Below are 15192 nucleotides of genomic sequence, written 5' to 3' on the forward strand. Positions count from 1 at the left end.
TAGCTTTAGAAATGTGAGCATGGATAGGAGCATTTATAAAACAAACAAATCCAAGAATCTAGGATCGACTTGCACATGCGTTCTATTTAAAAGAATGGGGTTAGCTAATGTAAACAGTCTGCTCCAGTGAAACTGACTAATTACTGCACGTTGGTGATCGCTGAAATCGTATGCGCCATAGTTCATTTTGAAACAGAATCATCAATAGGGACGTTTTCAAATTTGTGACCAAAAACGAGTTATTTGATTTAATTCTCATAACCTTAAATGTTACCGCAATTATAAGTACAGTAAATTTGTTGTCATGACAACAGGCGCGTGGTCCTTTAACTATATATTCGTAAACACTGTTAAATTAGGAGTTATACATTAAAAACTACCCCAAATATCATTCGTATCACTGGGTCGAAATTCAAATTCTAACTTGTTTGCTATGAAAAATAGTAATGCGTGTTGAAATTCGGCAAATTCTTTTAATCAGTATATAATATACAATAATAAAGGAAAATTAGCTGGATATTAGAATGCAGTCTATTTAATTACCATCATCCATTTTTTTTAAAACTGCAAAAAAGGGGTATTTCAAAAATGCCAATGGCCTGATTAGGTTTATAAAGCCAGTCGAGATTTACTGGATGTATACCTATATATTACAAAGGATGTTTATCCAAAAATGAAGATTACGTTATTTTAACGATAGACTACATAATTCCTTGACATCGACACCTAAAATACGTACAATTACCAAACCAATTACCGATCGCTTAACTACTAATGCACTACGCTGTCGGCACATACACAGACGCGAAATTCAAAGGAATCGATCGCCGACGATTACGGTCAATTGAAAAATTAGGTTATACATCCATTGAGCAGTGCCGCACCGTGGGGTGACATCATACAGCTTTTTGGGACACAGCTGGGCATAAAGATTTAGGGTCGGCCTTATTCATGAACTTATGACATATGATATCGTTTATTTTTAATTGGGTATTTGCAGTCCATATGTTTGTCGGTTTGTTTGTAGCTATAGCTGGATGACGTCAGTTCAGGACCGGAACAAGTAGAGTAGAGTCTCTGTTCAACACTAGGCGAATCAGACTGAAAATGATGATGATGATGGGATCGGTTGTTTTTGTAAACATAGTTTTCAAGTTAATCTGTTTTTCCTAATCGTTGGCACATCACAAGGTATGTTAATATCGCCCATTTATTCGTGAAGACATGCTCATTCACAGGTTATTGGTAAACTATATTAAAGTGGTGATGAAATATTTATATAAAAAAACTTCGTTTTTAAATTGTTTAAGACTATTTCTGCCTCTTCGAGTTGCTCAGATTAATCGTTGAACATGGTTCCGTTAAGTGTTAGTGGTGCGGTGTGCTCTCACAGCAACAAAAGTACCTAGAGATACGGCGTTCAATCACACAGTCCATTATCAGAGATCATTTGAGACTCCGGAATGGCCTTCTCTTTATAGTGTTTCCCGTATTTTATTCTTTTCATTGTAGGCGGCAAAACGCCATAACTCTACGATAGTAACTACTTACTATCAGACAATCTGTAGAAATAGTCTGTCCTAGTAAGAATGTAGAACAATTTCTTTCAGCAATCTTCGACAATACAATTCAATCTCTCTATTGGTGGTAGGAACTCTTGTGAGTCCGCATCGGTAGGTACCACCCTGCCTATTTCTGCCGCGAAGCAGTAATGCGTTTCGGTTAGAAGGGTGGCGCAGCCGCTGTAACTATACTGAGATCTTAAAACTCATATCTCAAGGTAGGTGGCGGCATTTACGTTGTAGATGTCTATGGGCTCCGGTAACCACTTAACACCAGGTGGGATGTGAGCTCGTCTATCCATTTATGCAATAAATAAATAAAATTAAAATCATGGAATATTTAAAAGTGAAAATTCAGATTTGACTGCGAAGCTGTATACCATTATAGAGACGAAGTCATTAAAATTCCCCTCAACGATTCCTAGTTCAGGGCAGTACGCAGAAGCCTGCAATTTGCAAACGCGCAGCTTTCCCTTTAGGAAGTGGTTGCACTCGTCTCATTATCTGTGGCTATGTTTTAGATTCCAATCTAAACGTAGTCTCTGCCTCCGTATCGGGCCGGTTCCAGGAAAAAAAGTCATAATGAATATTAATTTTACACAGGACTTCCTGTTTTCTTCGATTATACTGGAAACAGCCCGGTAGCTAATAGTTTCCGACACATAATTTGTTAATTTATATGTTGACGATAGACAGATAATATTACTGTTGATACAGCGTCTTTTGGGCCCGCGCGGGTAGGTACCACCATCCATTCCTGCCGTGAAGCAGTAATGCATTTCGGTTCGAAGGTTGGGGAAGCCGATCTACTGTTAAACTGAGACTTTGAACTCAAGTCTTATGAATGGTGGCGTTATTTACCTTATTCATGTCTATGGACTCCGATAGCTACTTAACACCAGATGGGTTATGATCTCGCCTTTCCATCTAAGCAATAAATATTATGTGTTAAAAAGTTACAGTTAGTCATGACGCTTATACGTGAGGTCTAGTTGTTGGGAGACAATTATTATTATTATTATTTTGTAATTTATACCCACGAAGCAAAAAGCTGTTATTGAGGGGACTGGTCGTAACGGCTTGAATGGAAAAAGCCGAGAGTAGTACAGACCCTAAGTCGGGAGATTTGTGGGCAGTGGCTCTAAAATAACTACATAGTTCCCGACTTATATTGGGTGCTGTAGTTGTAGAATCTTTGCGAAACTGAGACATGTAATTGAACTTTATCGATGCATATTCTCGTCTGTGCGACACTGTACAAAACTGAACAAATTGGAATTTTTGTTCTGTCTTTGATATCAATGGTGATAATGACGTCAGTAGCCATGACGTCATTATATTTTGAAATAAGTAAAGCTTTTGTAGTACGTACATATATCGAAATTTAAATTCAAAACGGTTTCCTCTGTCAAAGCACTATTCAATTAAAAAACTTTTGCTGATTAAACTGCTGTATTCATATATACCTTGTACGCTTTCCTGTAATTATTATAGAACCCTAACACCGTAGTGGAATACGAGATTAATGCACTCAATGCAACACGCAACTAGCACTCAACAGATTCACGCTCGAGTGTGAATTCAGTGTAATGTTTTGCTTCCGATCCGGGAATGAGGCCTTTGTGTTACCTCATTAAATAACTAGGAAGCTCAATCCAGCAAATAAGCTGATGTCTCAGCGATCATTTTGAGTTTCAAGGCATGAATTTGGTTACTGTCACTGAAGATTACGACTTCGTGGATAAAAGCTTTTAAGTTTTTCATAACAAAACATTCAACATAATAACTTTTGAAACTCTTCAGTTAGTCAGAATACAGAATACAAAATGGGGCACCTTTCATTCTTACAAAAAAGTACTAATGAATTGCCTCTGAGTGTCATACCAGGGCATTGTGATCACCTAATGTATTTAATTTGATGGTAAGTGTTTTTTATTTTATATTTTTATTGCTTGGATGGGTGGACGAACTCACAGCCCACCTGGTGTTAAATGGTTACTGGAGTCCATAGACATCTACAACGTAAATGCGCCACCCACCTTGAGATATAAGTTCTAAGGTCTCAGTATAGTTACAACGGCTGCCCCACCCTTCAAATCGAAACGCATTACTGCTTCACGGCAGAAATAGGCAGGGTGGTGGTAACTTACCCGCGCGGACTCACAAGAGGTCCTACCACCAGTAAGGTATGGTAAGCCGCTTGGAGCTAAATGAGCTGGAAAATTAAGACTTTTCTGCTGGCTATAACAGTTTGTCTAATATTGCTAAAACTAATTTAAATATGAAGCTGTAGTAGCATTTGGCTTACCTTACTCCTAGGGTAGACGCTCAATACATCAGCCCACCAGCGCGTCTCCTCCCTGCAGGTTCCTTTGACGAAAGTGATCCGTTCCGGCGTGGTGATGCCGAGGCTGTGAGGGTGCCCCGTAACACTGTCAGCCTCGCGGACCTCCAGGACTGATGTCATGTCGATGCTGGCTTGCGGGACCGTGTCTGGCTGTAGAACAAATTCGGTCATTAGTCATTTGCGATGTGTGTGTGATATGTAAACACAATATTGGCATTTTTTTTATGTGTGAAAATTGTTTAATTATTGATTGTAATTAATTTCATATTACGTTAGTATCTTTTCTGGTTTTTTTGTAGTCGTAAACATAATTAAGACAAATGTTTAATAGCGAATTTTTTAATTGTCATTTGAAACGTAAAACTCAAACGAAACGATTTTTTTTAATTTATTTGGATGTTATACCCTATACCTATAGTTATACCCCCACCCTGCTTATTTCTGTCGTGAAGCAGTAATGCGTTTCGGTTTGAAGGGTGGGGCAGCCGTTGTAACTATACTTGAGACCTTAGAACTTATATCTCAAGGTGGGTGGCGCATTTACGTTGTAGATGTCCATGGGCTCCAGTAACCACTTAACACGTGGGCTGTGAGCTCGTCCACCCATCTAAGCAATAAAAAAAAAAAAAACATTTCCTCAGATCAGTATATAATCCAATATGCAACCATTACTGTTCACACGAATTTTTGTGTGACGTGTGAATTTCGTTTCACAACACTCCTATTTAACCGTCCACATTTACAGGAATCGAACAACAAAACATATTTAAGTTTACATCAAAATCGATTATCGTAAATATAATTAAAATACAGTCAATAAACGCGCAGATAGGCTGTAACGAAATGCGTAATGTTTTAAGACGCGAACTAAACGATCCGAGTAGTTGAGGCGGCGCGGCGGTGTTGCTGCTCGCTACAGCCTAATGAATTCATTAATAACGAGCCCCCGCGAGAGCGCCAAGACAAATGGAACGAAATATTAAACATATATCACTTCGGTTGTACATTTTATAGCGCACCTGTGACTTTGACTTTAATAGTCAAACGCATCGGGCATTTAAGTGGGATGTTTAGTAGTTTATTTAAGACGGTTCGAGCAGATGTTTGGCGGATTGATTGATTCTGACAAAACTTTGGAATCTACGTAACGCTGCTACTTTATTTTGCTTATGCTAATCGCAATCGAAGCTGCAAAGGTTTCGGTAGGTTGATGACTTAATTCTTCGATTAGATTTTATTTATTTAATCAAACAAGGCGGGGAATGCTCAACAGAAGCCATCGGCCGTGAAGATAGTCTTTTTTTTTTAAGTTTTTTATAGTTAGTCTCACATTTTTATCGAGATTATGGTTCATATCTAAGTATTTGTAGATAGATATGTATGTATCAGTGACTAATTAAAAAGAGGAACACAGTCAAATATGTTCATGATTGCTCATGGTTGGCAGCCTGTTGGCAGGGTTTTCATGTTTCTATTCTGGCAAATAATTTTATCGAACCTTTATTTCAAGCAAATTAATTTCCAACCCAAATTTCCTGGTAATGTTTTCTTTCAGAATAGTGGTATGACCTGTTCCGAGACCACACGGAACGGTACCATCATCTATCCTATTTTCTCCGCAGAGCATCCTGCTTTCCCAACACACTTCACTAAGCAAGTTACATTTAAGTGAAATACCTTGTAAATGTTAATATTATAATTTTTCATTAAAATTACAGTAATTAATTAATAGAGTTTTAGATCTTGTTCCTTAGGTTCTGGGTTCTATATATCCATTAAGACCGCTACGTTTTATGCTAAGCGTTAAAACTATATTCGTAACGATCGCTTATTTAATAATCGAAGCTCGATAAGTTGGGATCATTACTATGATATACACTTTACACGCGTTATTTTTTTTTTATGTAACCTTTTTTCCCGTCTATGTTGTTATTTCTTAAAGGGTCACCAATTAACATCGGACGGGTCGGTTGTTTCTCGGCCTATCTACAGCATTTATCGACAAACACGCATTGAACAATAACCGTAATCTATTTGTTCTGTTGCTAATTAAGAATCATTAAGATTCTAAAGGTGCGTGTACAATTACAAAGACCTCCAGACCTTGTACGTTTGATCCCGGTTCTGTAGAGTTTAATAGCGTAGCCGCCTTCGTATAATGTAACGTTTATCACTGCTCCTGGCCCGGTGCTTATCCTAGCGGTATGTTAATGTCTCGGCCGGTTGCGTTGTGGTGCAAAATGTAAGCTTCAGAGTTTCCGACGTTTGTTGTCATCGTCGAAATAGAGCTGTCGGTTTTTTACAAATACGTAATTGGATTTTCTGTTATCATGGTTTTCATAAAGTGGCATACAGAATAATTTAGTTAGTCGGACAACTGCAATGGGAACTGCACGTGGCGCGAATGGACAAGGCCAGAGTATCTAAGGGTCGCAGAAGCAGAGGCAGGTCCAAGATCAGATCTTTGGACGGCGTCGGCCGCCGGCGTATAATAGCCGTCGCGATCGAACAATATACCAAGCAATTAGGGGTAATTAGTCATAGAAAAAAAGCCCCAAATAATTCAGATTGGGGAGATTTACCAGAGAAGGCTTTAACCTAGTCGCGACAGTAATGCCCCAGTTGATGATGTTCGTAAGTATATACCGCTTATGGACATCGGCTATGTCAGAGGCATATTCAAGACGCTGCTTTGTGCGGTCAATTCTTTTCGAATCTAATGACTGACCGAATGACTGGGATAACAACGAGAATAAGGATACATGTTCATAACAGACATTCATATTACATGTACTTTCCCGTGTGCGCTTATAATACCATCAGTAAAAGTTTCGGTTGTTGACGACGACTATATGCAATGTACGCGTTGAGTTATTTATATTATAGTTAAAATGTTTAGAAGACGTTATCTTAAGTTAAACGAAAATTTGATAATTGAGGGACCAGGTTCCGTGGTACGAAAAATTTCTAAGACATGTTTCCAACGAATTTGCATTGAAGAGGAAAAAAGTGAATTTTAACTGTAGATATCTATAGTTTTAATTTTAGAATCTCATTACTCGTAGTTCATTAATCGTATTCTAAAGAAAGAAATTCATGGGAATTCTATTTTCAAAAACTGTGAGAGCCATTATGAGATAGTACAACGAGAAAAAATTCAAATCGCTATAAGTCACAACTTACACCATACGAATGTAAGTAGACGTCAAAACATTGTGGTTGACGAGTGCAAAATAGAGCAGCCCGCATCCAAGCGAACGGGACCGGAGCGACCACGTAACGTAAACGTAACGATCACACGTAAAACGTTTTGCGGTTATCAAAGATTACAAAATATTTTTTTAGTCAATTACTTTTTTTTTTTTTTAATGCTTAGGTGGGTGGACGAGCTCGCAGCCCACCTGGTGTTAAGTGGTTACTGGAGCCATCTACAACGTAAATGCGCCTCCCTTCTTGAGATATAAGTTCTAAGGTCTCAAGTATAGTTACAACGGCTGCTCCCACCCTTCAAACCGAAACGCATTACTGCTTCACGGCAGAAATAGGCAGGGAGGTGGTGGTACCTACCCGCGCGGACTCACAAGAGGTCCTACCACCAGTAAAAATACTTCTTCCGTTCGATATCGAAAGGCGAGCGACCACAGACCTCAAAACATCTAACGCGTTCGCTGTCACTTCGAAAATTTCGCAACCGCCCAAACGACAACTTTGCAATTCTGTTACAATAATGATTAATGTCGCATACTGCGGCACGAACACGCACAAAACTATTTGATTTATTACGTCACTCTAGATCGCCGTAAAAGGTTTAATTCGACACATGCCGACTCGGTATTTATTTCGACACAGAATTCAGTCATTAGAACGATCAAGTGATAGTGAAAATGAATCATATGAAAATCTTATAAATTTATATCGAGTGTGTGTGTGTTGCGAAACTGTTATCCAGTGAGTTTGAGGATAATATTCGCGCATCATCAGCGGATTCAAACGAAACTACAATTTAGTTACGGAAATTTCATGGAAGTTAATGACATAATGGCGTTACGAACCAAAAGGACCAAAAATTTATACTGTAACTAGCTGACCCGGCAGACTTCGTAGTGCCTATATCGTTAAATAAAAGACCTAAACTTTTGTATAAAATAAACTTAAAACAAACAAAAGGAATCCGTCCGACGGGGGACACATCAAAGGAAAAACAAAATTGCTATTTTTATTTAACTCGGAATTAAATTATAATTAATTTTATATATAAATATATTAAATATATAAATTTATATTAATTTATTATGTTGCGATTTTTATCAGTGAGTTTGATGACATTAACTACTTTATTTCAAAAAAGGAAATTTAACCTTTCAGACATCGTAATAGACCCCCCTCAACCTGTCCTAGCCTGCTCCTGGAGTAGTTGTCAAAAAAGAAAATAGGAATCCTAACTTTCCTATTTATTAATAGGACGAAATCAAATAGACTTTAAAAAACTTTGTTTCTGGGTAATCAGTGAACTTTATTACTTAATATAAAATAGACTTAAAACAAACAAAAGGAATCTGTCCGACGATGGACACATCAAAGGAAAAACAAAATTGTGATTTTTATTTAATTCCAAGCATTTTCATATTTATCTACCTTTTAAACCTTCTCTGGACTTCCACAAATAATTCAAGACCAAAATTAGCCAAATCGGTCCAGCCGTTCTCGAGTTTTAGCGAGATTAACGAACAGCAATTCATTTTTATATTTATAGATAGATAGATTAATTATGAATCTTCTTTCTTCGTTTACTTCTTGATATTTCGGAACAGGATTCACACGTACAGTCAAATTTTTATATTAACAACACGATCGATTCAAGCCGAGCCGCGATCGAAAATTATATGTGCAGATTTTTTATGAACAAGCTCCTTGACTAGTTTCCAGCTTACTTTGTGGAAACATCAAATTTTATTATCGGAGCTTACTTAGCTTAGGGATTGCTTACAGATATTATGATTCCGCAAATAACGGTAGAATCCAGACAGAAACGAATATATTATACAGATAACATTTCGTAATGAACTATAAAATTTACAAGGGGCGAATGTTAATATTATATTGACAGTTAATTTTACACTTTTGAAGTAGTTAAGATGAGATTCTTACGTTTTATAGGAAATTAACAATATTAATAACCTTGTTTGAGTTCTTTTTGTCGTGCCGATATAGAAAAACAGGTATAAACGAATTTAGCAATATTTTCACGCAACATTTATTTTTATTTTTTTATTGCCTTGGAACGTCTGATGGTCACTGGAAAGGTAGAAGGAAAACGTCCTAGAGGCCGGAGCCCCAAACGTTGGTCCGACCAGATCTCCGAGCAAACCAGCGGACCACTTAGCGCTGCACTACACCAGGTAACTGACCGGAACCGATGGACGCTGACAGTCGACAAGCTAAAACGGAGTCACGATCCTCAGCAATGAGGGAGCGATGGAGAAGAGAAGATTGCCCTTGTAGGTAAACTAGCCTATGGCCCACCTGATGGTGAGTAGTTACCGTCGCCCATGAACCTCAGTAATACCAGGGGCAGAGCTAAGCCACTGCCTACCGTAAACATTCATTTCAGATTACTTACTGCATGTGGCAAGTGGACATTAACATTGTGTTGTCAGTTTGTAAGATATCACGTATTCGTCCTATCGCTGATAGAAAGCACGGCATAAGTTACCTTATCTCATCACAATGGAGTCCCTATAAAACTATTTTGCATATGATACGTAATGCATAGACTGTCTCCACACTTGAGTCAACAAATTCACGAAAATTGGATCTACTGTAATTATTATCAACGTGTGATTGTTTGCATAGTGATGCATTCTCAACTCACAAAATAGTTCAGTACTAGGCGGACAGTTTATCTAGTTTTTTTTTTGTTCTACCTAAGCTGATTGTCTTGAAAGATCATTTCAGCGTAGACTTAACTAGTAGGTGAGCTCACGGGCCTCAAGCCTGACGTTGTTGCTAACACTAACCCTAGCAAGAGCAGTGCTTCGCAGAATCTACCATTGGATCGGAAACGCGATCCACTGAGAAGATCCGGCGAGAAACTCAGTGGGCTTGTTTATCTACACTATTAGTCTGTATAATACATTTAAATCGATATTCAAGCCTGTAGCGTCTGTATATGCTACGTGTACGTGGCCTAAACTACATAACATTACTCTCAAATACTTCCAATAGTTCCCATATTACTTGATTTGATCTTATACAGGGATCTTATTCAGAACTAGTGTATTGAAAACTGTTAATAATATTGTTTATAGTTACCAATTATGGCGACTAGATACCACTACATTAATTACCTGTTAAGTTACATTTATGTTCAATAACTTAGTTGTGCTCTCCATTACAGAATCTAATGTTTAATATTGAAGGGGATAGATACTCTTTAATTATTCATAAATTAATGACTTTAATGCATAAAGTATCGACTCGAGCGCTTGAACAGAATGTAAAGAAAGCTGAATTTTAATTGAATTCTGCAAGTAAAAGATCATGCAGTAATAAATCTTAGGAGGAGCATTAAAACAATTAATCTTACAGCTTACGGAGCCCGGCCAGTTTAAGCAGATCTCGCCGCGGTTCCTGTTATTTTCGATGCGGAATTGAGTTATAGCATCGAGGGATCAGCGTTGACTGGTGCATGCAGTTAGCACATTAGAGATTTGTCACGGAGTAGGAAGGACCGTTTGTTGGCATGATTAGTTCTGTGGGAGCGACCGGTGCAAGATGCATGAAGCATGGTAAAAATCTTGAGTAACAGGAACGTTGATTTAGTGAGAAACTTTTTAAATTTAATAGTCCGAGAATCTTCATTATTGAATGAAAGCTTTTTTTTTATTGCTTAGATGGGTGGACGAGCTCACAGCCCACCTGGTGTCAAGTGGTTACTGGCGCCCATAGACATCTACAATGTAAATACCGCCACCAACCTTGAGACATGAGTTGTAAGGTTTAACAGTACAACGGCTGCCCCGCCTTTCAAACCGAAACGCATTACTGTTTCACGGCAGAAATAGACAGGGTGGTGGTACCTACCCGCGCGGACTCACAACAGATTCAACCAATAGTACATATTATGATTATATTATTTTGTCCAAATATATTTCTGTGCCTAATGAAGAGTGGCATCTTCACGTAATAAGAATTGTCTATTGTTATCGACTGCTGTCTAGTTTTTTTTTTGTCAGTGGCATATCGCTGGATTTCCGCCCTCCACTGGGGAATGGAGGGCGGGGCATGTCGGAGTCGAACTGACTAAAACCTCCTGTCGCTCAACAACCAACGTCCAAACTTCGCATGCGACAGAACTCATGAAAAGGCAAAGAGGGAAATGTGAAGCGTTTAGTGCGGAGCATATCTCTCCCATCACCCTCTCCCTCGGGACGCCGGACCGGCGGGACTGCTGTCTAGTGTCATATTTTGTGTCGACTAGCGATTCATATACGAAGTATAGGATTGATAATAATTGTTTTTCCAAATTTAGTAGTATATATAGCATAATATAACTTTTTAGTCCTATTGGTGTCGCATAATCGTCAGACATTCTAGATTGTCATAAAAACAAAAATTCCCAAATTAATGAACTGCTTTCGTCCTACAGAAAAGTAGTCTTAAAGTAAAATCCAGAATTGTTTTCCTTCATTCGTCATATAAAAAGGCGATCCCAAAAGGCAATTTATAGACACTTATTCTCCCTATACAACTCCTTATCGCACTGATAAAACCCTAGCATTAAATTCCGATAAAACAATTCCAGACACTAGTTAATTCTATGGTATTTAGTTTTATCTATATGGGGTAGGAGTCGCAAGGATTGGTTGTAGCTTGATTAGGTCGCGCGTGGGTGTGGTTAATACTGACTATAAACCAGGGATTGAACACAAACATAATTTATTCTGACGAGGAACCGAGAAATCAGGTGTTTTGAAGAATAATTTCAATTTTTTTTTATTTTTTTTTATTGCTTATATGGGTGGACCAGCGAATCATTGATGACAATTTAATATTTAAAAAAAAATTGAATTATTTTTTGATATGAGTAGAAGGGTTATTTTGATAATATCCTGAAAAGCTTTTTTACAATAAAATATTTTTTTTATTATAATACAAATTTTTAATTCAAATTTATTAAAATTTATTTTCTATTTTTTTGTTGGATTTTCTATAAAAGCGTATTTTGTTAGTTTTTTTTAAACTATTATTTAGTTTAAATGTAATAACGTCACGTTGAACTAAAAAAGCAAGTCTCCACGATACCCGAGAAAAGACATGATCTGAACTCAATTTTGCCGTTTGAAATAAGTAGCAACAAACTGTCAAAGCGGACACGTTCAGTTTCCATCATCGTTTCATAGCTGTTTCCCTTAGTCAATTCGAAAGGAGAATCTATTGGGACTTAGGAACATAAATATAAAGACTTCAGATTAATAACAAAAGCGCAAGAAAATTTATAACAACTCATTAATTCATATCAATGCGAAGCAGTAAATTTTAAATGAAAGAAAGCTCGGAGCAAGAAAGCGGGCAATCTGTGTAAATTGTTCGGTTTCGGCTCGATAGCCGCGGGCCGACATCTGCGCTGTCGATAGCGCCGTAATGTGCAAGGTAATGCAAACAAAGCCGCAGGTAGGAAATGCATGGACGTTGTTGTGCGGTGTAAGCTCATAAGATATGGCGAAAAAAATTATTTATTTATTGTTTCGATGGGCGGACGAGCTCACAGCCCACCTGGTGTTAAGTGGTTACTGGAGCCTATAGACATCTACAACGTAAATGTGCCACCCAATTTGAGATATAAGTTCTAAGGTTTCAGTATAGTTATAACGGCTGCCCCACCCTTCAAACCGAAACGCGTTACTGCTTCACGGCAGAAATAGGCGGGGTGGTAGTACTTACCCGTGCGGACTCACAAGAATTCCTACCAGTAATAATTTCAGTGTTCTTTTTGGTAAACTTGCATATATTAATTTGATTAATTGACTGACGACTCGGTGGCACAGTAATTAGCGTCCCTGAATGCTGTGCCGAAGGTCGTAAGTACGTACCTACCACCAGCAAATGTCGGCTGGATGTCGCAGTATGCTGGTGAATTGCTCATAGAATGCCCTAGTTCTGTGAATCTAGTATAACCACTCGAGGTTACTAGAATAGGTTGGAAAAAATAATTAGAATGCTTCTGTTAATTACGCAAACCTTTAGGCGCTCTTAGGACACCCACGAGAATAAATGAGGTCTGTGTGCTTTTTTTTAATTCCCATTCAGTCCATTTGATGGGGAGAGGTTCCTGTCGTTTATGAACGTTAGTATTTCCAGGGGCACAACTATACTGCTGCTGCGGATTCTCATCAAACTCCGTTTTAAAAAGAACATGTCATAGCGGTCAGAAAACCCCGTGAAGGGAATTTCATTGCAAAGTCCGTCGCAGAACAAGCTAAAACAGATCCCTGGAAGCGCACATTCTATGAACGCAGCGGGTCAAGGTGGTATAGATTTAACTCTATTCCGGTTTATGGGAATCCAGAGGTCAATACGATATGAAGGGATCAACTCAAACAATTATATACGTACTGTAAAAAACGCAAAGAAAAAAGAAATCCATTCGTAGACCCAGAGATTTAAAACGATACTGTGCTGTGTTAATATTAGAGGCTATGCTGAGCCGACATCGCCCAGCCAAAAGTAGGGGAACAAAGTGAGAAATTAAACATAATTTAAAAGAATAAAGACGCGAACAACTGAAATAAAGTATTTATAGTATCTTGGAGCAAAAGTGATATACAATAGCATGAAAATAATCACAACTTTATTTTAGGTTTGTCTGTAGCTTGGAGGTTGTATTTCATTTATTGATTTTCATCATGAATCTATATTATGCGTTATATATTTTTCTAACTAATAAAACATACTGAAGTTGTTACTTTTATCTGATAAATGTAGTGTTCCACTAAATTTCTTTCTATGGCTCGACTGGGCTCTATTACACAGTGTAAATATTAAACATCAGTTTAGCTTCCAAGGTCCGTGTTGTATCAGCGTTTTATTGGAACGAAGTTCCTTACGGCAGGCTTGGAGGGGATAGGGATTTTGCTGCGCGACCGAACTGAAAAAAATGTGATAGTAAAACCGTAAGAAAAAATCCGTGGAAAAAAGTGCGTGGAATAAAACCGTTAAATGAGACGTGCGCAGGCGCGACAGTCGCATACACAAGCGAGTAGTGTATAATACCTTTCTCTTTCTCCCTCTTTCTTTTCGTTCTCTCATACATTCTCTTTCTATTTTGTAATTACATATTTTTATTATTTCTATTTTTCTATTTCTATGTAATTTTATGTTGTCAAACAAAAATAAAGAGACATATTTTGTTATTTTAGTTGATAATTTGAATTACGATGTTTTTTTTATTTTAAGTAATTTATTATTTCCTAAAATACTGAATTTCCTAAATACTTTCTTGTACTTAAATAAAAACTAATCAGCAAAATTTAAGAGAAAAATCAAGAAAACCTACATAAAATTGAGCACGATTTTTTTTGCAATTTGTGTCGATTCTACATTAGCCGAAGGAACTTCGTTCCTACCTGGTGTCCCACGACACCACATTTTTTAAATCACCGCTATTACCACCGCTGAAAAAAAATTTAGTTAATCGCTTCTGCTCATGCTATAATCCACACCGTAATTACCGATCATTCCGTCACAGACAGCGAGTACGGAACTGCTATAATTTTTGCTGCATTTTCATATTCCGTGTTATATAATATTTCTGTTATATCAATTCTCATTCTCGGTTATTATACGGTTAGTTAGTTATTATGACTAGTGTTTGCAAGATGATCGAAATTCGACCATAATCACTGAAAACTCAAGTTTTAAATTCGTTTTATGTACATATTCTCTTATGATTATTTTATTGACACTTAAAAAAAACAATTTTTACTACATTAAAACTCGTCAATAGTTCTTAAATAAAAAAACCAAGGTCGAATCGATTGAAAAACAGAGGAGAAATCCTTACTTAAACGATTTGTTTTCGCCTATTTAGATAGATAATGCTTTAATGATTTTTTTTAAGTGATTTGATTAATGATTCGTATGATTGTTGGTTACGACTATTTGCAACTGGTCGAGTAATTAGTTGGTGGTTGAACGCAACTAGGAAATTAGAGATTTGTTTCTTTTTGTATAGCTAGTTAATGGTAGGGCTTTTTGTGAACCCCCAAATTATTTGTTCTGAAG

General features: G+C 37.4%; 1 protein-coding gene across 4 annotated transcripts in view; it reads right to left on the reverse strand.

Moving 5' to 3' along the window:
- Positions 1-15192, reverse strand: part of LOC101735394 (protein outspread) — a 318072-nt gene that overhangs the window by 38304 nt on the left and 264576 nt on the right. For all 4 annotated transcript variants that reach the window (XM_038013576.2, XM_038013577.2, XM_038013579.2 and 1 more), the window contains exon 5: positions 3871-4059. In XM_038013576.2, coding sequence (XP_037869504.1) covers positions 3871-4059 — 189 coding nt within the window. The remainder of the gene's footprint in view (positions 1-3870; positions 4060-15192) is intronic.

The sequence above is a fragment of the Bombyx mori genome, chromosome 10 (genome assembly GCF_030269925.1).
Source record: "Bombyx mori chromosome 10, ASM3026992v2".
NCBI lineage: Eukaryota > Metazoa > Arthropoda > Insecta > Lepidoptera > Bombycidae > Bombyx > Bombyx mori.